This window comes from Homarus americanus, unplaced genomic scaffold (assembly GCF_018991925.1).
Source record: "Homarus americanus isolate GMGI-L3 unplaced genomic scaffold, GMGI_Hamer_2.0 scaffold57980, whole genome shotgun sequence".
In the NCBI taxonomy this organism is placed as follows: domain Eukaryota; kingdom Metazoa; phylum Arthropoda; class Malacostraca; order Decapoda; family Nephropidae; genus Homarus; species Homarus americanus.
In genome coordinates this window covers 9,872,277-9,897,181 of record NW_024716703.1, presented here as the reverse complement: position 1 = coordinate 9,897,181, position 24,905 = coordinate 9,872,277, and the positions used below count along the sequence as shown (strand labels likewise).

The window sequence follows — 24,905 nt, the reverse complement described above, 5'->3', positions numbered from 1 at the left end:
AATAATAATAATAATAATAATAATAATAATAATAATAATAATAATAATAATAATAATAATAATAATAATAATAATAATAATAATAATAATAATAATAATAATTCATAGTAAATAAAATTTATAATAAAAAATAAAAAAAAATAAAATAAAATAATAAATTAATAATGATAATAATAATAACACTGTAATAATAATAATGATAAAAAATACAAAAGTGAAAAAAAAATCAAAAGTGAGAAACAATATATGTACAGTATGTTGTGTTGGCAATAGTAAGAGAAACAATTGAGACCCTGCAAATGTGTGTAAATGAGGCTGAAAGTCAGATCAGCAACCTGGGACTTGGTCACAATTTTTATGATGCCATATGGCAGCAGGGTCTACCATTAGAGAATACATTATGCTTCTAATATCTTCCCAGGCGGTAGTACCTCCCTGTTTGGTAGCTGCCTACCTACTACCTACTACCTGGTGAAGTTAGGAACTTAGTAACCTCAGCATTCTGATCAATAACGATGATGAATGTCTAGTTCTAGGTTTTATTACCTTAGTTTGTCCTGCTGTGCTATAAAGCGAGAGAGTTAAAACAAGATAGAACAGTTGATGGACACCTTTCGCCAGCGAGTTTAAATATCAAAAACATTTGTGTGTACTTCCATGATGTGAAATATTTATAAGAGCAACTGAAAGTAATTTGTCATGCATTATGCTTACCATTATTATCATACAACGAACACTCATAATAAATAACAGTACAGAAAATGTACGAAAAGAATGGGTAAATGTGGGAATAGGTGAGATGGAGAGAAAGGGCACTTGGAATAATAGTCGAGGATCGTAGAAAAGGACATTGAAACTATAGATGCTCTCTCTCTCTCTCTCTCTCTCTCTCTCTCTCTCTCTCTCTCTCTCCCTCCCCCTTTAAAAATAGTACTTTAAAATGACGTAGCTAGCAAAAGGAGGAGGGATGCCATGAGAATCACGGAAAGTAAAAACAGAAAATTCTAATCAAAAGCGAAAAAAAAAAAACTTTTTGCAATAACTTTTGTCGGGCAGGTAAATAAAATTATGATTAACAGAAGACAGAATAGAATGAGATAATAAAATGTAGCTTGAAGTGGTAAGTAACAACAATAGAAACAAAAGGATAACATAAAGAAAAGAAAAAAAAAGTTTGAATCAGAGACAAAGAAACACCTGAAGTTGAAGAGACATGAGGATGCTTTTGGCCAGAGTTGAGGAGAGTAGTAAGCATTACCTCCCAGGAATCAATAGAGTTAAATATCACTTGGTTATAGTCTCTTAACTTACAAAAATACTGGAAATCATTTTACACAATTCTCTTCCTCATCAACACTACATTTTTAAATTATAATTTTCTGAGTCTTTTCACAAACTTAAAAAAACTGTCTTTATAATCTCTGGCTTGTGGATTTCATTCATTTAAAATTTAGAGCAAATTTTGTTTTTTATGCAGATGGTATTGGTAAGTAAAGTTGATTTGTTGCTGAAGTTTACAAAGTTTCTGGAACTGACAACTAGAGGTATCATTATCCCAAAATAAATTAATTAAAAATTAATTTACATACCTACTGCAGAATGGACTCTCAAAATTTACAGGATAATAATTTTTTTTATTACGTTACTTGCAATAGTGCAGTAAAACCGACTCGAAAATGATTATTTTACTCTCGAAATTTAAGCAATTTCCTCAAAATTTATTTACAAAGAAAGAAGGAAAGATGGATAGAAAGAAAGAATGAATGAATGAATGAATGAATGAAAGGATACAATGAAGAAGACGAAATGGTAGACAAAAATGAAGAGAAAAAAGAAGGAAATAAAGAAAAAAAGAAAAACAAATAGGAAAAAAGGAAAAGAATGAAGGAAGGAAGTGAAGGAAATGAAGGAAAAGTGATGTTATAGAACCAATTTGTACAGCACAATAAACACCCCAATATAGTACTTAATAACCCCTTGCTCACACCAGGGCCAAACTGCCTGACCTATAATATTTAGACGTAGTGTTGTGGTAACTTGGCTGCTTCCTGGCCCTAGAACCAGTGATCTGATACTGGTCTTAAGTTGATTACTGTGGGAGCTCCTAACTATTGCTTCCCGTAAACATTGAGCAAAGAGTTAAGATATATTCCTATGGTTATCGTGGTGTGTTGGTAGGCCGGCTGCTGCTGCTGCTCTTGTATGTCAGTGTTATAATAATGACATTTCAAGATGATTCTTTATCTATTTCGTCTCTGTGTATGTAACGTTGGTTGTGTGTATAACTAGGGTGTGTCATACGGAGGCGAATTTTTTTTTTTGAGTTTGAAAAATCGGCCCATGGTATTAATGATGTAGTTCTATGTGCAGAATCATGTGATATCTTCAGATTTGAAAAGTTTTCAGTTTTTGCTAGGTAAATTTTAACTTGAAATCTTATGAAAATTCAGTATTCCCACCCTTTTACCAACACCACTAAATAGCTTATTTAAAGTAAAGTAAATGTATCAGGTTAATTTATTAGGATGGAAATGATCCAGAATAGTGAAACGAATGATCTTGACACATTTATTAAATTTAATATTCCTTTAGAAAACAAAATCATCAAATACAAAAACCGGTTTTACTACTACGACCCGGTGTTGCTGCACACCATAGAGAACATGTCTTTCTTGCTTCTGTTTCTACTCATCACCTCCCTGCTGACCACCTGAGCTCGGATGTAGCCTTCCCTCCTCTCCTGGCTGTACACGTGACTGCTGGCCTCGCTCACTTGCTGTACACAACGCTCTATACTCTGGGTGTGCGAGGGCCAGGCAGGGACATGCATGGGGTTGTCCATGAAAGCTCTGACTTGAACATTGGTGAGGCTGCAGGTAAGAGGGGGCTCACTGCCAGCCTGGATGTTATCCAGATCTATGAGATCAGTGAGGGTCTTGGCACCTAGATTGACTTCAGGAGTCTTCCTGACCCTGAAGGAATCGTCACCAGCTGATTCGTCATGCCCAGATCCTCTCATAAGTTTCATATCCAAGATCTTTTGACTGCCACTCTTCTCTCCTCCTCATCCTTACTGCAGAGCATTGTCTGCAGAACTGTCTCGGGATGAGCATACCAGGAAGATCTCCTCACAGTCTGCTCCACCAATCTGAACAACCTTCCTTGGCTGACTCCTCAGGAGCTCAAGCTGGAAGAGAACATGCCTCGGACCTTCGGAGGACGATGACTTGACCTTGGTGTTGAACCAATTTGGCAAGTAGACACTCACGATGAATTGGACAATAAGTCTCAGGTTGTGAAGCTGGTTCCCTTTCAGTTTATGATGACCGACCCAAATTCTACAGAACCTGAGAGCCGTTGTGAGCCACCTAGAATGTGAGACTGGACCTATCTACAGGTAAGCAAGTCTATCAGGCATGACCCCAGTTTTGATGGCACTGCAAATCATGTAACCATAGTACTGGTCGATACTCCAGGTCGTCCCAATGACAGTATGCCAAGCTCAGCAGTGGAGGCCAACTGTGATTTTTCCGCTTCGGATTTATTTCTAACTCGGTGGCAGAGTCCAGCATCTTGCCAAGAGACCAGACCATCTGTTGTTTGAAAGAGTCTTGCCATCAGCTCCTGGATCAGATGTCTGAGTGGCAACTCGTTGGTGTGGAGGTCACAAACAATCCAGACCAGCTTCCTCCCAATCTTCCGCTCTATCCATTGTATGACCCCCCTTGCCACCCTGTGTTCGTGTTGGTGCTGTCCCCTCCAATGGCCTGCAGGGTCTGGTCTACGTTCCTCTCTCTGAGCCAGTTCACAATGTTATCTGCCACTATCTCAGCTGGTTTCCTGATGTCATCTTTCTCTGGAGTGAAATGCCACAAATACTTCCCTCCTGGTTCACTGCAGCAGGAGTAGTGTTCCTCCTTCACCATGGCCGGGAACAACTTGTCAGAATCTCCAACTTTCATGAAAACTTTAGTGTCATCCTTCTCCCATCAAGAACAAACAATTGATTCCATTTTCTCTTATCCCTTATCAAACTCCTTTTCTGGGTTACTGACAAGTTTCTCCTGAGCTCTCCTTACTTTGTTATGATGTATCCTTAGTGTAGACATCATCAGGTGTTATCAAACCACCCGTCAATCCAGGCAGCTGTTGCTATCTCTGCAGTTTCTCTGAGACCAGTGTGGTGTCGCATGCTGGCCAGAGCTATGCTCGGGATATCTTTCCTATTTCGAATCTTATGCCTGGAAGGTTTGGGATCATTATTTTCTGGGTTAGGGACAAAGTCACCATTCTCCTGGTCAGCACTCTGAATCAGCTTGACTCCAATCATCGGCCTTTTTTACCTCACTCTGGGCCTTCTCAAGTCTCTTTTCCTCGGCAACTCTTCTCCTCTTCTGCCTCTCTGTGGCAGCCTCCTGTCTCTTGGACTCCGGATTATCTTGGCTAGAAATCATGAGAGCCCCTATACTGCCAGTCTTCTCTCTGTGCTTTGACAAATGCCAGTTCGATCACAGGAATCTTCAGTTCACGCTTGCAAATACAGGAGATGTGGGCCTCGGATTTACAGTCACGATCGCATCCAAACTCAGGACAGAGAACAATTGGGCACTTGCAAGTAATTATGTCAAATAACTGGTCCAGTTGCTTGGCAAAGCTGTCCTTAACTGCAAGTTTTCCTCTCCCAAGAGAGATATCTCTTGCCTTTTCCCAACTGGCTAGCAGTCTCTCACTAATCTTCTTCTGACTTGTTATGACTGGAGGCTTGAACTGAGCGTTAGCCAGAGTGTACTGTGCCAAGACAGCTTTGGTCATATCACTGGCAATGTCTTTGTTTGTGTAAGTTCTTTGGTTCTTTTCACTGATTTGCCTGATTAAAACACCGTATCTCAAAGCATCTCTCAATGTAGGCAACTCCGACTTCAGGAGCTCTCTCCCAGACCCAAGATAGTGACTGAGATGGCTGGATTTTTAGTTCCTCGTCCTGACACAAGCAGCCATCGCAAATATTATCAACTTATAAATGCATCAGAATATGAAACAGAAAAAAATATTGTTACTTGGGTTGTTAAAGAATGAAGTCAGAAAGCAATGTTCACTATTTAATTGTAATGCACTAATGCAGCTGTACGTTAGATTTTCGATAAATTTCACGCTAACATTTACCTAGCAAAAGGTTGCAAAATATTGAAACTGAAATTATTTTCTGTTTATATACACTAAAATCTACCAAAAAAGTGATGGGCCATTAGTTTTAGCTGATCTTCCCTCCTATGACACACCCTAGTGTATAACATAAATGATTCTTTAATACGTGTAAATAAATAATAAGATGTAATATTTAACAAGATGAATTATACTAAGAAAAATTATGATTATTATTGTTATTGTTAGTTACTATTATTATTTTAATTTATTATTATTATTATTATTATTATTATTATTATTATTATTATTATTATTATTATTATTATTATTATTATTATTATTATTTTTATTATTATTATTATTATTATTATTATTATTATCATTATTATTATTATTATTATTATTATTATTATTATTATTATTATTATTATTATTATTATCATTATCATCTTTATTAGTATTACTATTTTTCACCAAACAGTTATCAAGCATAATCGCATACCCGAGCTTCATCAACATTTCACATGAATTAATATGAATTCAACTTGCATGATCAACAACAAAGTGAATTGTACTTCGCAATTATCGCTACGTTGCTTTCACATATTTTGGGACAGTTTAGAAACCAACTCTGCGAAGTATGCAACACATTTTCGCTCACTGATCTATAAACAAAATTTAACGGTAATATTGCTGTTCATAATTTAATGTTTCACAGTATGGTTTTAGGCTAGGTAAGATTAGGTTAGGTTAGGTTAGGTTTTAGGCAACATACTGTACAGTATACTGGTAGGTTAGGTTACGTAAGGCAAGGTTAGGTTAGGTTAGGTTAGGTTAGGTTAGGTTTTAGGCAACATACTGTACAGTATACTGGTAGGTTAGGTTACTTAAGGTAAGGTTAGGTTAGGTTTTAGATGCAACAGAACCTCAGTCCGGAACTTTAGCTTTGACTTGTGACACTAACCTTTCACCTAAGCTCTTCAAAACTATACAAACTCCTCTTTTGCCAGCAACCAAAGTGTCGACGAAATTTTACCCAACTCGGAGAATATGATTTATAAATATATTGTTGACAAACAGAGAGAGACACAGAGGTGATATGTATAGTCCTAGTACCGTAGTGAAGAGGCTATTTATTACCCAGTGACGCAAATTTTGTGCCACACTAACTACTCAACCACCCACTTTATTATATCATTCCTTGGAGGTAAACAAAGCCTTAATTCTATGATGCCTGACGTAAGTATAGTGCAAGTTTATCTGTGAGTTAGATATATAATGTTGACGAGAGAGTTATGAGGGGGTGTAGGTGTGTGGAGGAACAGTGTTGAGGGATTCTCTTTGGTGTTGAGGGATTCTCTTTGTTTTCTCCTCTTATTCTCTCTCACACACATCATTTTTTCTCTCACGCTTATTATTGTGTTAGCTTTACGATAACGTATTCTGTATGTATCTCTCTGTCTCTAGTGAGGTAATCAAATATTACCCGACATGGAAGTGAGGACATATTCCTGCAATCTGTAGCGCTCTGTACTGCTAAGACACTCACGGTAACACACCTACATTACATCCTTGACCACCGAAGGGTCAAGACGTACCTGGCGCTCCTCTCGGAGCAGCCAGGTCAACTGTTAAGTTGGCCCATACCAACCCCCTCCCCTGAACCCTCCTCCCCACCGGAATATCAACAAGTTCTCGCCAGAAGTTACAATTTCATTTAGGAAAGGAACGGAACCAGTGTTAAACAGAGGTGAACAGCGGTGAACAGCTTAAGTCAGTGAGAACAACTCAACAGTAACAGTCGTACCCAAGTTAACCTTCACACAGTGAGGTCCCAGGTACCCAGTGATAACGGCCCGTGAGACCCAACAACAACCAGAGATGTGTTAATCCGTCTACGATAGGAAGGCCTAAGACCACACCTCACTCATATAACACCATCTGTGAGGGAATTACTACACCACATGTCCCTCATAACACCATATGTGAGGGAATTACTACACCACGTCAAGTCCCTCATAACGCCATCTGTGAGGGAATTACTACATCACGTGAGGTCCCTCATAACACCATCTGTGAGGGAATTACTACACCACGTCAGGCCCCTCATAACACCATCTGTGAGGTAATTACTACACCACGTGAGGTCCCTCATAACACCATCTGTGAGGGAATTACTACACCACGTGAGGCCCCTCATAACACCATCTGCGAGGGAATTACTACACCACGCCAGGTCCCTCATAACACCATCTGAGGGAACTACTACACCATGTGAGTTCCTCCTAACACCATCTGGGAGGGAGTTACTACTCTACGAGTTTCTTGTTCAACACCTACATTAATCTGTATGTTCACTGTATGTTCCTTTACCTTTCTCTAATGAAGGCTTTTGTTAAAGCACCAATGTATGTAATAAGTCATTTATGTCCAATGTATATTTTCAGCCTTCGGGCTGCAGAATTTTTTCAATAAACCGTTAATTATTATTATTATTATTATTTATTAGTAACTCAATAACTTTTACCTATAGTATCACAGTATTTGTTAACCAATTGCAATTAATAACTAAAACTGCATTCGAGTATCATACCAAGTCACGCTGGTTGGTTTTCTTTCTTACTTTGGTTTCATCATGGACGGTAAATCATTAAATTAAATCCCGAGACAAGTCCCAGAAATCCCGGGATTTTCCGATTTTTATAAAGCTGTCTACAAACAATAAAATATTTTAGTACAGAAAATATAATAATTCTGGTCAAGTTCTTCCTGTTTTTACCCCGTAAACTACTCGTATTATTACTTTGTACTCAGGTGCTATATTAAAAAACTTTTTTTCAATAAAGTTTACAATATATATTAATTTTCGTGCCTTAGTATTACAGTGTGAAGTTGTGAACTGTGAACCGCATATTAGGATTTTTTTTATTTGCTCATACATCTCTTCCTGTAAGTAAACCGGGAAATCCTGGTATTCCGGAACAAGGAGTGGTTGTATCCCACAATCCCGGAATAGAGAAATCACCGAAAAATAATTTGATATCCTATTTCCGACGTTTTGAGTTGTTAGTTGATCTTTAGAGCCTTGGGGATTGTCAAAGGGAACATATTTACAAACACAAGCAACTGCCCCGGTATGAATAATCTAATAATGATGTTTCTTCTTCTTCTTCACCAGGATCGACACATTCAGTATGGGTGGTGGCGAGACGCAGAGTAGAACTACCTTGTCCACTCGACCCCAAACTACCAGACGACCAAGCAATGTTGGTTCTTTGGTACCGAGCAAGCAATACTATTCCGGTATACAGGTAGGTTAATTGTTAGTTGTGTGTCTATGTTTGGTTGTGAGTGTGTTTGATTGTGTGTTTGTGTTTCGTTGTGTATCTCTGTTTGGTTGTGTCTGTGTTTTTGTTTGGATGTGATTATGTTTGGTTGTGTCTTGTTTGGTTATGTCTGTGTGCGGTTGTAATTATATTTGGTTGTGTTTGTGTTTGGTTGAGTTTGTGTTTGGTTGTGTTGGAGTTTGGTTGTGTTTGTGTGTGGTTGTGTCTGCGTGTGTGGCTCTGTTTGTGTTTGGTTGTGTTTGAGTTTGGTTGTGTTTGTGTGTGGTTGTGTCTGTGTGTGGCTGTGTTTGTGTTTGGTTGTGTTTCAGTTTGGTTGTGTTTGTGTGTGGTTGTGTGTGTTTGATTCTGCAATATGTTTTGTTCAATGTGGCGAGATTTCAAATGTGGTTTAATTTGTGTTTAATACATTCACACAGGGTCTTTGTTATAACGTTTGGGTGTACATATGAGTGTTTTGATGTATCTATGAACAAAAATTGCTTAAAATAATCACTTAGGTGTTCTGTTGTTCATTTAATCTGTTCATGTCATTCAGTGTGTTCATTTATGGTTTCTAATTGAACAGTTGCGCGGGTGCTTTCACAGATGTGTTCTATCCTAATCATGTATATTCACGCGAACGTTCTAAGGTATTTTTCAACACATCAATAAAGTGTGGTATCTTTGAGTTGAACCTACCCAAGCAGTTACGTGTACAGTCACTTGTCTCAACTTGGGGGTCGATGAAATTCAGAATAAACACTGCGACTCCTGTTGTCTTGGTAGGTTGCTAAAATCTTCGTCTGTTGTGTAATATTTTTTCGACGCAATTTTGTAAAGAAAGTTTTTTTGAGTGACTGTATTTTTGCAGTATTCCTAAGGTTAATCTAAGCGTTTCGCCGTATTGTTAATCCAGGTTGTTCCGCAGATGGTCTCCAAGCCCTATTGCGTACAACCTATAGACCAATACACCCATCTGCTCTGCTCCACAACCCGTCTACGGACAGTTTTTCGACAGTGCTTTCCTCCTGTCCTCTCTGAGTTATTGTTGTTTTTTGTCTCTGCCTGTCTAAATTTATGGCCTTTAATTCTATATCAGTTTGATACATAGACAGTAAGTTTCTTTTTTGCGATAATAAATTTTGTTCAGACTCCCTATTAAGTTATAATGAACAGGTCTAAGAATATAGGTTGGTCGTCATTACTCGAGTTGCGGGATTATTGTGATTCGATAGTCTGGTGGGGAGAGAGAGAGAGAGAGAAGGTTTTTTTTTTTAGTTTACAAATTTATTGGCAGAGCTTGTAGTACAGTTTGCCTATTCTGAGTAATTCAGTCAGGTCTTGACACTGAGGGTCGTATCACTTCTCACTGCCACGCAGGACAGAGGTTCATACACAAAGAAATACATCATATTCATTAACAACTATAAATGTATAGAGGTCAGATTCATATGGGTAATGTCACTATTCACTGCCATGCAGGACAGAGGTTCGTACACAAAGAGTTGCATCATATTCATTGACAGTACATATACATATATGTAAACACACACACACACACACACATATACATACATATACATATATACATACACATGTACATGTACATATACATACACACACGCATACATACATACATATACGTCAGTCAGATTCATGTGGGTAATGTCACTTTCCACTGCCATACAGGACAGAGGTTCGTACACAAAGAATGCATCATATTCATATATAGGTCAGATTCATGTGGGGAGAAGGGGGGCAACACGATAGCGTTTGTGGTCCAGTGTGGTTAGTGACAGATAATACAATGTTGACTCCTCAGTTGCCGGTGGTGATGCTCCTGTGTTGGGATTCCCAGATATTTAATAGCAATAACGTTTTAATTTACTATCACTACTACCACTACGACAACTACTACTACTAATACTACTACTACTACTAATAATAATAATAGCATACAAATTTACTAACGTTATATGTCATAGTAGCAGCAATAATCTCACTTAATTTTATTAACATATTTATGTTTTATAACCACGCGTAGACTCGTATATTATGACCTCTCAGACTAGTATAGATAATACCAATAATAAAAATATAATAAATGAAAATGGATTCATGCAACAGCGTCACGTGAACTACAATTGTTATATTTTCACCTTCAAGTAGTAAGTTCCAGGTGCCCGTTCAGCTTCCTCATTGCTTTATGGATTGCTTGCGATAATACTATAGTAAAGTAGTAATATCAGGATACACTTTAAACTCCAGTTATAAACCGCTTCGTGTATCGATATTCAGAATACCTAAGCATTAACGCAAAGTGCTAATAATGTATCTGATTCGTTTCACATTGGAATTGACTCGTTATGGACTCGAGTGACTAAGAGTGACTTCTTGGAAGCATCAGTAGCTTTTATATGTGATATACTGTAGTGTAGTTAGCTCAATATCTGACTTTTTTCACGTCGAAGTGTGATAGCTTCAGTACCTAACTAGCGGGGGCTCGTAGCTTATTGTAGCAACACCTGACTTCCTCGAGGTCGATGGTACACAACATGGTTAAATAAACATTCTTTTTTTATGTGTTGACATTCACTCAGTTTAAAATGGTCTCCCACATTGTTAAGATGCCTTACGTCTCTTGTGATTTTGTTAACTAGCGTAATATTTATCTTAAGTAATTACACGAAAACGCTTGGGAACTTCGTGTTTTCTTGTTTCCTTGTGGTTATCAGCATATATATATATATATATATATATATATATATATATATATATATATATATATATATATATATATATATATATATGAATAACGTATTTTTTCTACATTAGAAAAAATATAGTTTTGAGCAAAATAAATAACAAAAGGGAGTATCAGATTTATTACTATCGCCTTAAGGTTGCGTGAGTCAGCCCAGGCAGCATTTACCGCAATTTATTCCAGTATATAACTTTCTTGTTGTGGATATCTATGACATTCGATAACGGAAAGAGTTTCAATGCTTATACTTTATACAACAGCAATTTGGGGCAAAGTTTTTATCCTGCGATCATCTGATGGTAATTATTTTTCGTGTTAACTCGAATGAAAAAAATGCACATTCCTATTCACATTATTTTTGCCTTGTTCACAACCGAGTATGGATCACATTATCTCAGGTTTGTTTCGTGTTCTTCTTCTCAACCTAACCAATTTATTCACGAAACACGAGTTTGGTACCTGTGTGAGTGAACATTTGAGGTGATGACCGGAACGTAGACTGATCATTTTCAGACTGTTGGTGCAGAAGGTCAGTAAAGTGCACCTGGAAAACGCTAGGTGTTTATTGGAGTGATGCTCTTCGTTAAACTGCATTGATTTCAATGAACATGAACCAACTCAAATGTGGTCACCAGCTAACACAAACAATGATAACAATTATATATCAAATTGATATTGGCATTGATATAAGCTTTCCTGAAACTAAATTTTTCATCGATATATATAACACATATAACTGTGTATATCATGTTACCTCGCACACTGTGGCTCCATTATAGTCGTGGTCCACAGAAATTTGTTTTTAATATCAGTTCTAACATTTCTCAATAACCGTGATGTCTACAGATGTACTCTAGTGCCACAATAGTACAGACCGTCGTCGGAAGTTGTACTAAGACACAATCGTCTGCACCGTTCACACCGTCAGTGTCTACAGATGTTGCACCAAAGTTGTGTAAACAGTATGGAGACTGTATACGGCTGTGAGATCTGACGAGAAGGTTTGTTTATTTTCCTTATGGTTAAACATTTCATCGCTTCTATGGACCAGACGAGAAGTTTCTGTTTTTGTTTTTAACTGAACGAAAAGTAGTGGTTCTTTATATATATATATATATATATATATATATATATATATATATATATATATATATATATATATATATATATATATATATATATATATATATATATTCAGAGATAATCTATCCAATAATTCCATACATCAAAGAGTTTTCTCCATACTTAACAAGAACAAGTATAATTACCATAAATATACACATTCTTCACCTAAATGTAGAGACACGTATCCCTGCTGTACAGTGATACACCTTTATACTGTTCCTAGATGCAGTACAACCCACAGCTTACCCCCAGGTGCCCCCCACCCTGCCAGCAACAACACCCCCGAGTTACGAGTCAACACAACCAACCACAATACTTTAACAAAGGCGTACACCAGAGTACAAGGACGTACAAGGGCTCATATGTACGTCCAGCTCAGCGGCCGTCTGTAGATTCGTATCTTCACTCATGTCCACATCATTACCCCTAAGACCTGTGACACACTGCTTATTGGGGTCCCACCCTCCACGACCAAAACCAAAAGAGAGCGAGAGAAACAATATACGGGTAGAAAGATACGCACGCGTAGTGAGAGAGAGAGAGTGTTCCAACTGCTGAAGACCGCAAATCGATAATCTTCTCCTTGTGTCTCATTTTATTTCAAGATGTAGTGAAGAAAGAAAGAGAGAAAGGGTGATAGAGAGAAAGATTCAGACTTTCAGACATGCAGACAGACAGAGACATATTACTTCATACCTTCAAGCCCTTGCAAGATTTTTCCATCTCGGAGGTTAAATTTGACAAAGAAATATCGCTCACAGGTGGCAACAGGTTACCATCGGGACCTCATTTCTTGGCATCGAAACTCACTTTGAGAAGTACGAGACTAACGAGATGGAGATAAAAGAGACAAAAGAATAGAAAATAAATAAGAGGGAAAATAAACAGACTATGGGTGGATATAAAGAAGATGAGAAAAATATGAAAGTCAAGAAAAGAGAAAGAGATAAATAGGAGAAGAGTGAGATGGAAATTAAGGAGTCAAGAAAAGAACGGAAAATACAGAAGCGAGGGAAATAAACGAAAAAAAAGTGGAAATAGGGGAAACTATAACAGTCTTGGAATTAAGAAATAAAATATCAGAGAGCCGCGGTGGACACTACTTGCCCTTGGTACCCTCGACTCAGGTTGTCACGCTCTTTCTCTGAAGCCAGACACAAATATGCGTGCCTTGTTGACCGGGGTGTCAGGGTCAAACTGTTGTGGATCCCCTCTCACATAGGCCTCATAAAACATGACAGAGTTGATGCCCTCGCCAAACTCGCGTCTAACAAAGACACCGTTGAATACAATTTGGGTCTGTCAAAAGAACCCTTAAAACTGTAATTAGGAAAGAACTTATTGATGAGTTTGACGCAAGTAGACAAGTGCAAACAGGCACTAGTCGATCCATAGGTTACCATGATGAGATGTATCAAGTGAAACATGTATATGGAGCAAGTAACAAGATCACTAGATTACAAGATGTTGTAACCGCTAGATTAAGGTTAGGATATAAGTACCTTTGGCAGTATGTTCCTCAAGCAGATGTAAACAAAACTAAATGTAAAGTGTGTGGCCATACATATGGCCACACACTTGAACACTACGTCCTCGACTGTGTGAAGATAGAACCTTTTAGGGACAGGTCCAAGCACACTGTGTGTGAAATGGCACAACACTTCATCTCTAATGGCAAGATAGCCGACATATTAAGATTGTATCCACTTTTTTGCACTTAGTAACTATATCAATTCTCATGTACAGAACCAAATACGCAATGTGCTTGAATACCTCCCACGTAAATGTGAATAACAAAGTGTGAGGCCAGACATACTGCCTCACACGCCTGTTCTCACGCATTTGTGAATAAGTTACCCTTTATGTATAGAACTAAACAAATAATGTAAATGAAATACTGTGTAAATTTCAGTGCCATAATAACCTGACAACGGGGGTTAATTATTATGACCCTTTGTAAACCCTACTCTGTAATCCTTTTGCGCTACCGCTCACAGGATGAGTGTGGGGTGCACAATAAAGTAGCCGCTGCAAGCGGCAAAATCAAAATCAATGAGATGGGAATAAAGGGAATGAGAATAGTTTGATAAATAAAGATAAAAATGAAACACACAAAGAACTGGACTCAAAGTAAGGGAAATGACAATAAGGAAAGAAGGAAAATAACGATAAGGAAGGAAGGAATTACTGAGAGGATGTGATAGAACTAAGAAAGATTACAAAATACTGGTAAAGGAAAGAAAGACAAGCAGAAATACAAAAATATCTTTTGCCGTAGCTCCATCTGGTCTGCTGTGCCTACAAAAGACCAACTTACGAAAACAGGATATTGGGGAAACGTGTATGCGTGTGTGTGTGTGTGTGTGTGTGTGTGTGTGAGCGCACACACAGGGTGGTGTAATGCGTCTAGTGTGGCAGCATTATGTTAGTGTTAAGGTGCAAGCACTGCTTACTTCCTCTCGCTTTCAGCTACTGCCGCTGGCTAGCCTTCCTGGCGAACAGGGAAGTAACTTGCATAAGTCCTCCCCTGCCAGTACACAGCCTCTTCACCATCAAGTCTCCTGCTGTGCCTCCTCGTGGCAACACACGGTAACTAGATGCCTCGTGGGCCCAGGCTAGACCAGCAGGGGATCTCGGAGTAGTAGTCGGCCCCAGAGGGTCGGTGCACATGCCCACTGGCATGTGGACGCGCCCTGGCGCCTACCAACCACTGCCCCGCTGCCTTGCAGATTAATCTTGGTATGTGTAAAGCTATGGGAGTAAACCCAGAACGAAAAATCTGCAGTGGAGCCCGGCATCAGGCAGACATGCTTACAGAGCTCCAACAAGACCACAATGGCAGTATTGGCGGAAGAGTTGACCAACATGGGAACCCAACGACAACACCGGCGGACGAAGGCAATGCATGATGGATCAGGAAAAAATTGAGAGCCAAGATGTGTGGTTGCAGACTGCGCTCCTGCCTCACCACATAAATCAACTCACGCACAGCCATCAACCAGCTCATCATGCTCCTCGTCATCATCAAAACCCCTATACCCTCAAAAGTCCTATGGCGACGGACGAGTGGCGACGGGGACAAGCAGAGATGACTGCCGGGAGTCTCTAGTCACAACTCTGCACATGGCGGCACAGATAAGATGGTCGCTCATGCACTGGGATCAAGGGAGCAGTGCAATCCAGTTCCTTCTGTGCGATTGAGCAGCTCTTTCGAGGAGCCAATTTGCTCATCCTAGATGGGGAGGGGGCTAGAAAAGGTGCCCTAAACATAGCCTGCCTAAAGAACCAACCTGATTGGGCAACCTCACCCAGTAAGGTCAGCCTTATGCGGTCTAAAGCACAATCATAATCACAGATCAAAACAAAAACAAACTATGCAATCTCTTATGGTCACTGCATGGAATGTCAGGACCCTTCTGGATGCTAATACAAATGATCGTCCTGAAAGAAGAACCGCTGGCTGGCTAGGTATAACATGGACATACTAGCCATTAGTAGGTCCCAGCTCCCAGACGAGGGTCGATTCACAGAACGGGGGTCTGGCTATACCTTCTTCTGGAAGGGTAATCCTGCTGCAGAGAGAAAAAGCATTTATGGAGTTGGCTTTACCATCCACCAACACATCCTAAACAGGTGCATTCCTCACGAGTCCCACTGAATCACTCACGTCATGCCATTTTCATCAGTGCATACGCTCCAACACTTGATGCAGAGGATGACATCACGGAGGCCTTTTACGCCGACCTCAACAAAGTGTTAACCTCTCCTCCAGAGAAAATAAGGTGGTGCTTCTTGGTGACTTCAATGCCAGAGTTGGAAGAGATGCTAACATTTGGCAGGGAACCATAGGGAGAAATGGACTGGGCAAGTGTGATCCCAATGGCCTATTCCTCCCTAGCAAGTGAGTTGCACACAACCTCACGATCACTTATACCTTTTTTAGGCAGGCCGACAAGTTCAGGTGTACGTGGCAACACCTACAATCCAAGCACTGACACTCATTGACTACATCAGTGCCAGAGAAAGAGATCGCCGAGATGTCCTCATTACCCGAGCCACGCATGGCTGCATGGCTCGGACCACTGCGACACTGATCATCGGCTCGTCAGAGCCAAGCTCTCACTTCATGTTGCCCAAAACAGGCGAAGGCAGCAAGCCTCCAGAAGAGGTTTTAACACTAAGCGTCTGGAGGATCCGGCGGTAGCACATGTTTTCAGAGAGCTGCTCGAACATGGGCTGATAAACAACCCGACACCAAACAACCCAAATCCCATTGCCGAATGGGATATTCTCGACACTCATGACAAAAACCTTCAGAGAGACCCTCGGTCAGATCGAAAGAATACACCAGGACTGGTTTGATGAAAATGACCCAGAAATCAATGTACACGTCGACGAAAAACGTGCTGCTTTAGCTGACTGGCAGAACAACCCTCAGTCTCGGACCAAAGAAGAAAGTGGAGGCCCAACGCAAACTTCGCTATCTAGAGAATGACTGGTTTAAAAATTAAGCATGAGAAACACAAAACCATTCAAATCAGCACAAGATGCGCAAATTTTTCAATTCCACGAAAACATTTTATGGGCCAATCACTCGTGGCGCAGCCCGCCTCCGCTCATCCAACGGTAACTCCCTAATTAAAGACAAAGAAGGCATCCTTCAGTGCTGGAAAGGTCACTAACATTCACTGCTCAAACGTAACACCGTTGTGGATGTCCTTACTACCCAGCAGGTCACTCAGCATCCAGAGCTGACCCACCTCAGGTATCCGTCATCCCTGGATGAGTTAGCTATTGCCATCAAACAGATGAAAAATACCAAAGCGTCAGGGCCTGATGGAATCCCAGCCGAGGTTTATAAAGCAGGAGGACCTCTGCTTACCAGCCATCTCCACTCTCTCCTGGAGAATATATGGGAAATCCCCCAAGCTCTTAAAGACGCTTCCATCATCAATATTTATAAGAACAAGGGAGACCAGTCAGAATGTGGCAACTATAGCGGATCTCTCTGCTGTCCGTAGCTGGCAAGATTATCACCGAGTTCTCCTAAACAGACTTCTTCCTGAGGTGGGAAACTTCCTCCCAGAATCTCAATGTGGCTTTAGACTATCAGGTGGCACCATTGACATGATCTTTACTGCCCGCCAGATAAAGGAAAAGTGCAGAGAACAGTGTCAGGACCAGTACATTGCCTTCATCATCGTAACCAAGCCGTTTTGGCTGCCCACCAAAATTCATCGCCATTGTGAGGCAACTCCATGATGGCATGAACGGCAGTGTCCTGCACAGTGGCGCCCAGTCTGAGTTCTTCCCCTTCCAAACGGAGGTAAAACAAGGATGCTTACTGGCAACAACTCTCTTTTCTATTATTGCCTTGCCTGCCTTCTTTACTCATGCCAGTGCCAATTTATCCGATGAAGGGTCTTTTAAACATAAGACGACTCCAGGCAGGAACAAACGTGTTGGTAGCTTCCATTACTGAACTTCAATATGCAGTCGAACTCACCCTTGTCTTTCACGCTGAACGCGACCTACAGGTGATTCTGAACACATGCGCAGATGCGTATGCACACTTCGACCTTGAGGTTAAGTCACGTAAATCTCAGATTCTCTTTCAGCCTGCCACTGGTTCAGCCAACCTCCACAATCCATCCAACTTAACAGTACTACCCTCTCTAATGCTACCTACTTTCGGTATCTCGGCTTCCACCTGTCCACCACTGCAGACATTGATGGAGAGATTCAACATCAGATCAGAGATGCATTTCAAGCCTTTGGCAGACTTCTACCTGTGTCTTCAGCTGTAGGGAGCTGAAATTATCTACAAAGTTTCACTTATATCGAACAGTGGTCCTCCCCACCCTGCTATATGATAGCGAGAAATGGGCCACATACAGGGGGCACCTCAAGGTACTTGAAAACTATCACCAACATAGTCTATGTTCCATCCTCCGAGTTCACTGGGAAAACAGGAGAACAAATGCCAGTATTCTCACTGACACTAACTGTAGGAGCATCAAGGCTACCATTTTCCATGAACAACTACGCTGGACTGGCCATGTTACCCGCATGGACGACAGTAGACTGCCAAAGCAGCTACTTTACAGTCACCTGACGAATAGTATACGTAATGCTGGCGGGAAGCTGAAAGGGTATAAGGATAGTCTTAAGACAAACCTGAAAAAGTGCCAAATCGACCCCTCACCTGGGAGACGATTACTTCACATCGTAACGCTTAGAGGAGCACCACACGAGAAGGTGCCAATGGTTTCGATTTACCCAACTCCATACTGAGGCAGACAAGTTCCAACGTCGGAAAGACGTTACAGCCGCCCCTTCCGCACTAGATGCAGTCCTTTATGTGAGCAACGTCTGTGAACGACGCTGCCGGTCCCGCATCGGCCTCTTTAATCGCTGTAGAACTCACCAACGTAGGTGACATCCACTCTTATCTTTGTGTCATAGCTGTATGATCGTCATACTCGATTCCGAGTGACAGCAAAGTAGTAGTAGTAGTGTGTGTGTGTGTGTGTGTGAAAAGCAAATGACGTTTTTTTAATATAGGGATAATTTTTTATTTCATTGCTACAAGTTAATGGGAATTACTTTGTTTGTGGTAAAATTTACACATTTTCACTTAAGACGTCGTTTACCATCATAAGATATCTAAATTATCCCTATAGTAGGTTAGATTATGTTAGGTTAGGTTAGGTTTGGTTAGGTTAGGTTAGGTTAGGTTAGGTTTGGTTCGGTTAGGTTTGGTTAGGTTAGGTTAGGTTAGGTTAGGTTAGGTTAGGTTAGGTTTGGTTATGCTAGGCATTCTTTATAAATATAAATTTTTGTCTACTATATTATGGTTTTAAAAAAAGAGAATCAAAGAGATAGAAAAAAGATAAGAGATACGAGAGATGGAGCAGCAGAGGCGGCGGCGGCAGCGGCAGCTACAGCGGCAGTAGCAGCAGCAGCAGCAGCAGCAGCAGTAGCAGCAGCAGCAGTAGCAGCAGCAGCAGTAGCAGCAGCAGCACGGGGCCTCGGTTACGGATATACACCCCAAGACAAATATTTATCTTGGAAAACAACGCCAGTCCACAAGACCCAAGTTTACCTAAGCCTTTGTGACTGTGAAATTTTCAGACGAAAAAAAAAAACAACAACACAACTTTCGCAACTTTTCGCCCACTTTCTCTCCCCAAAAATGGCTCACAGCAACACCTGGTTTTCTTATCTGTATCGAGAACTTAGAAGGAGCTGCTAGGGACGATTGATTTTCTCAGCGGAGGAGTTTGGTTAGACAGATGACGAGGCTAGGTGGTCTCTCGTCTTGTTGTTTTCTTAAGGAGAATAGTCGACTTACTATTACAGTTATTTTATTTTTTTCAACAACAGTTGGAAACATGCGAACCTATTTAAGATCATTTTGCCTCTCTCTCTCTCTATCTCTAAAACTGCTAATTAAGGAAAATGATTCTTTTCACCAGCAACTTTGGCCGGAATTTTTTTTCTGCTCCTTCTTTAATCTTTTGAGAAAACTTCATGTAGCAGTTCAGAAGTTGGACAAATGGCCAGTCATCACGTCATATATGCAAATGAGCCTTGCACGTCGTTGAATGGCTGTTTAACAAGATTCCTGCTGAGTGGAGGTAAACATAGTGATGGTGGAGACAGACAGAAAGAGAGAAAAATATATAAGTATTGAGATAAATAGAAAGTAGAGAGAGATTCAAATTCACTGAAAGCTAAGTAGGGAGAGAGAGAGAGAGAGAAAGAGAGAGAGAGAGAGAGAGAGAGAGAGAGAGAGAGAGAGGTGTCAAAAGAATATGTAAGAGAGAGAGAGATAGTCAAAGAAGTACCTAACTATTTTTTAATGACCACCTCTTTGTATCATGGCTGAGGCGCAGCACAAAGCGTTATAGGAACCAAAAAGGGAAACGTAAAAAAAAAATACAATATAAAATTCTGCTTTTGTTATTACAGTAGATTTAGCGTATGAATGAGCGACAAAGTGAGAGAGGCCACTTATAATAATAGCATAATGTAGAGACTAAAGGAAGAATTATTATTCACAGGAAGGAATCGCTGCACTGGTTATGTGTTTAATGTAGATTGTCGTTGAGCTGTCATCGTGCTATGTGTCAGACCTGTCAGTGACAGTGAGGCATGGAACATGTGATCAGAACATACAAAGATTTAGTGAAGAGGCTATGCAGTGTGTGTGTGTGTGTGTGTGTGTGTGTGTGTGTGTGTGTGTGTGTGTGTGTGTGTGTGTGTGTGTGTGTGTGATAAAAAAAATAATAATAATTAACGGTTTATTGAAAAAGTTCTGCAGCCCGAAGGCTGAAAATATACATTAGACAAAAATAATTTATTACATACAAATACATGGGATAGGTGGGTCGTATAACAAAAGTTTTCATTACTAAAAGGAGAAGGAACATGAATTGAACATTCAAATTATTATAGTTTCCAGTTGATGGCCCGGGCTGGTCTCTTGCCACATGGTTCAATAACTCGTCCATAGGTGTTGATATGAAGGACCTCACGTGGTCAAGGAGACACCGGGTGGTGTGGTGTTCACGTGGTGCAGTAACTAGTCCTCGGGTGTTAACGTGAAGGACCTTACGTGGTCGTGGAGACACAGGATGGTGTGGAGTGGTGTCACAGTACCTCACTCTCCGCTAGATAGTGTTGTGTTTTCTCATAGTCGGGTGTAAAGCCGGTCCACCTTTGTTCCCAGGGTGGAGTGATTAACATCGCTTGGTCAGATGATGGTGGTTGGTTTCCAAGGATGCTTATCTCACTGGTAGGTCACTGCTCTCGTTGGTACTGTCTAGTGCTGAATTAACTGGCTTAAACACTGCTAATCACTGTTAAACACTGATCCCACTTCTTTCCGAAACGAAATTGTCACTTTTGATTATGTTGATAACCCGGTGGTGAGGATGGGCCGGGGATAGGGACTTGGGAAATGGTCGAAGATAGCCGAGGGGGGCAGCTGGCAGCAGGAGCAGGGCCTGATACGTCTTTTCCCTCCGGTGGTCAAGGATGTAGTGTGTGTGTGACGCAGATTGACCAGGTCAGTGCTAGAGGTCAGGGCCTTGAGACTGTACAACTAAAAACACACACACACACACACAAACACACACACACACACACACACACACACACACACACACACACACACACACACACACACACACACACACACACACACACACACACACACACACACACACACACACACAAAGCGACCAGATTTGAAGAGCCATTTTCTGAATATGTTTCAATTAAAGGGAACATGGAGGGGCTGGGAGAGACTTTAGTGGGAGCTACTTTTGTTTTTCTTCATTTTACGGGGAATAGCCCACCCGGGCACAGGTCACTGTGCCACATCGGGCCTTGGGGGCGAAAATGTAATAATAATAATAATAATAACAATAATAATAATAATAATAATAATAATAATAATAATAATAATAATAATAATAATAATAATAATAATAATAATAATAATAATAATAATAATAAAAATAATAATAATAATAATAATAATAATAATAATAATAATAATAATAATAATAATCATAGTAATAATAAAATAATAATGATAATAATAACATTAACAACACTGTAATAATAATAATAAAGAACCATAAAGAAATACAAAAATGGAAAAAAAAATCATAGTGAGAAACGATATATGTATGTTGTGTTGTGTTGTCAAAGTAAGAGAAACAATTGAGACCCTGCAATTGTGTGAAAATGAGGCAGAAAGTCAGATCAGGAACCTGGGACTTAGTCACAAATTTTGTGATGCCATATGGCAGCAGGGTCTACCATTAGACAATATATTATGCTTCCAATATCTTCCTGGGCAGTAGTACCTCCCTGTTTGATAGCTGCCTCCTACCTACTACCTACTGAGATAATACATAATCAAGGTAGCGAGGTGGTGGTGGAGACATCTTTTTATATCTCTGCTGGATATGTTTCTGAAAGATTTTTTTTTTTACCGAGTGTACAGTACACTCTCCCAAAAAAGTATTGGTCCCCTGAGCCTGATGTATTTGGAAATGAACACAATAACAAGTGCACAGCAGTCTCGGTTCGGTTGGTATTTCTGATTGTGAGTTGCACCTTTCGTTCTTTCTTCTTGCACCTCACAATCACCATGATATCTGCAGTATACCATCTATTCTTTACATAATGTATTGAAATAGGATGAATTGTGATACCATATACAAAACCAGTAACGTCATGAGTAACCACGCTGATTTATGCACCTTAGACACTATTTCAGCCCAGGGGATGCCTTGCCAAATAGGAATATAACATTACTATGATTTCATGAACAGAAATTGAAATTAAAAATTAAATTGAAATACTTTATTGAAAATAAAAAAATATTAAATCAAAAGGACAGGGTAGTATACTACTCCCACCCTGACCTTTACCATCCCCTTCTGGGGGTTAAAAAAAGTTATAAATGTTATAACAACACAGTAATTATTTTTACACAAATGAAATAGTTAATTTTGACATGAATACTGTACTACATTACAAGAACAGATAATGTAATCTTATACAAAGTTAAAGGCCATAAACCTTGCAGCAAAATTTGTATGCATTGCAAGAGTTATTTTAATCTTTCCATTATTAATCATCCAACAAACTTGTTTCTTTAAAGTATTCATCTCACTGTTCCTGTATGGTTGGATTTTTTCACATCCTAATTCATAATGTTGTCGAGTATGTGCATCCCTAAGATGACACCGTTGACAAGGTTGACCCGCCCCTCCACTTATCTGCCAGTAATATTTGTATCCCAATCTTAGTCTCATTATAACAGTGTCAGCAGATGGTAAGTTAGTTCCGTAAGTTACACTTGTGTTTTGTAAAACATGCAAATAATACTGAAAACTCTCGCTACATATGGCACGACATTCGTCTCTTTTCTTGACATTTCCCTGTTTATCGTTCTAATACTTACACTGGTAACAATATCTATATACATCTTTTCTGCAGCATTTTTGGCCAATTTATCAGCCATTTCAATTAAAATAATTCCACATGTGATGGAATCCATACACACTGCACCAGTGCACAGTACATTCCATTTCTTGCATTACTATGACCAGTCGTTTACAGATATTAACAATATGAAACTTACAGAGATTTATGGATTTATACTCTGCAAGGTTTCCAATGCCCTTTTACTATCATCAAAAATATATGTTCTTTACTTTTCTCAATCGCAACCTGGAGTCCTTCACAAATTGCGTGTAGTTCAGCCAGCGTGGAAGAAGTGTTGGTACTATTTCTTTTACAAACTGTTTCATCTGCATAACACTCATTGATAAATTAATCCCTCATAAAAACACCACATCACGCTTGACTGTTACTTAATACTGGTCCATCACACTATATATGTGCAGTATTTCGCCTGAGAAAACTATTTATTTTTCTTTAAAATTTCATTTCGTAAATAACTAGGATGCCGATCTTTTTTTTCCCTCAAGCTGTTAAATATTTACTGCATGCATCCTTCCTGCTATGGTCTAAAGTTCTTAACCTTAAATAAATTCATAATGATATGAAATATTTATCTACTCCATACTCCATCATAATATTATACAGTAGCCTTGCATACTTGGACACATTGCCAAGATATGTTCTTTCATTTAAGCACATTATTGTACGGGACAGCCTATTATCCCTTCCTCTCCTAATGGTCCTAAGAGTAGCGGCTGCAGCAAGTTCATTTATTCTATGTTCTATACTTGGTAAATCGAACTCCATTCTAATTATTTCAGTTCTAGTGTTCCGTTGTCATGGCCTCGTTATGTATCACTTCAAGCTTTTGAATGACTTTCTTACTGTACATTATAAGGATGGGAGCTGCATAGTCAATAACTGAACGTATAGTACTGATAAAATAGGAATACCTGCGCCATTTCCCTTCCACGCCAAAACTCTTAAAGGTCTTAAACGTCCTTTACATACATTCTCTCACGTACTTTACTGTTGGACTCATGCCAAATTTACATACCAAGGAATTTGTAAAAATTATCCTTTTCTAGCCTTAATCCATTAAAAAATAAATCCCCTTGTTCATAATTTCTGACATGATATTTAGGTTTTTAATTGTTAATTACAAGGCCCATTCTACAACAAAGAGTACTCAATGCATCTAAAGCCTCTTGCATATTTCTCATACCCTTACACTGTAAAAGTATATCATTGGCAAGTATTACAACCTGTGTGTCTCCAGGAAATTCGTAGCGAGCCATTATGTTCATCAATATGTTAAAAAGAGTGGGGCTAAGTACACCTCCCTGTGGAGTCCTCAACTCCATCTCTCTTTCTTCTAAGTACCAACCATGAAACCATACTCTAGCCATTCTGTTACTCAAGTAATCCACAAACCATTTCAGCAACTTCCCAAAAAACCCTAAATTAAGTATCTCCTCAAGTATAACTTTTTATTTGCCATATCAAAGGCCCCTTTTAAATCTACAAAAGTCCTGCATGTAGCCTTGGAGATATTC

General features: G+C 39.6%; 1 protein-coding gene across 1 annotated transcript in view; it reads left to right on the top strand.

Annotated features, from left to right (window-relative positions):
• Positions 1-8,316: 8,316 nt before the first annotated feature.
• The window catches only part of LOC121858278, a 127,465-nt gene continuing 110,876 nt past the window's right edge, over positions 8,317-24,905 (top strand). Inside the window, exon 1 of the mRNA XM_042354588.1 lies at positions 8,317-8,456. Coding sequence (XP_042210522.1) covers positions 8,410-8,456 — 47 coding nt within the window. The 5' untranslated portion in view covers positions 8,317-8,409. The remainder of the gene's footprint in view (positions 8,457-24,905) is intronic.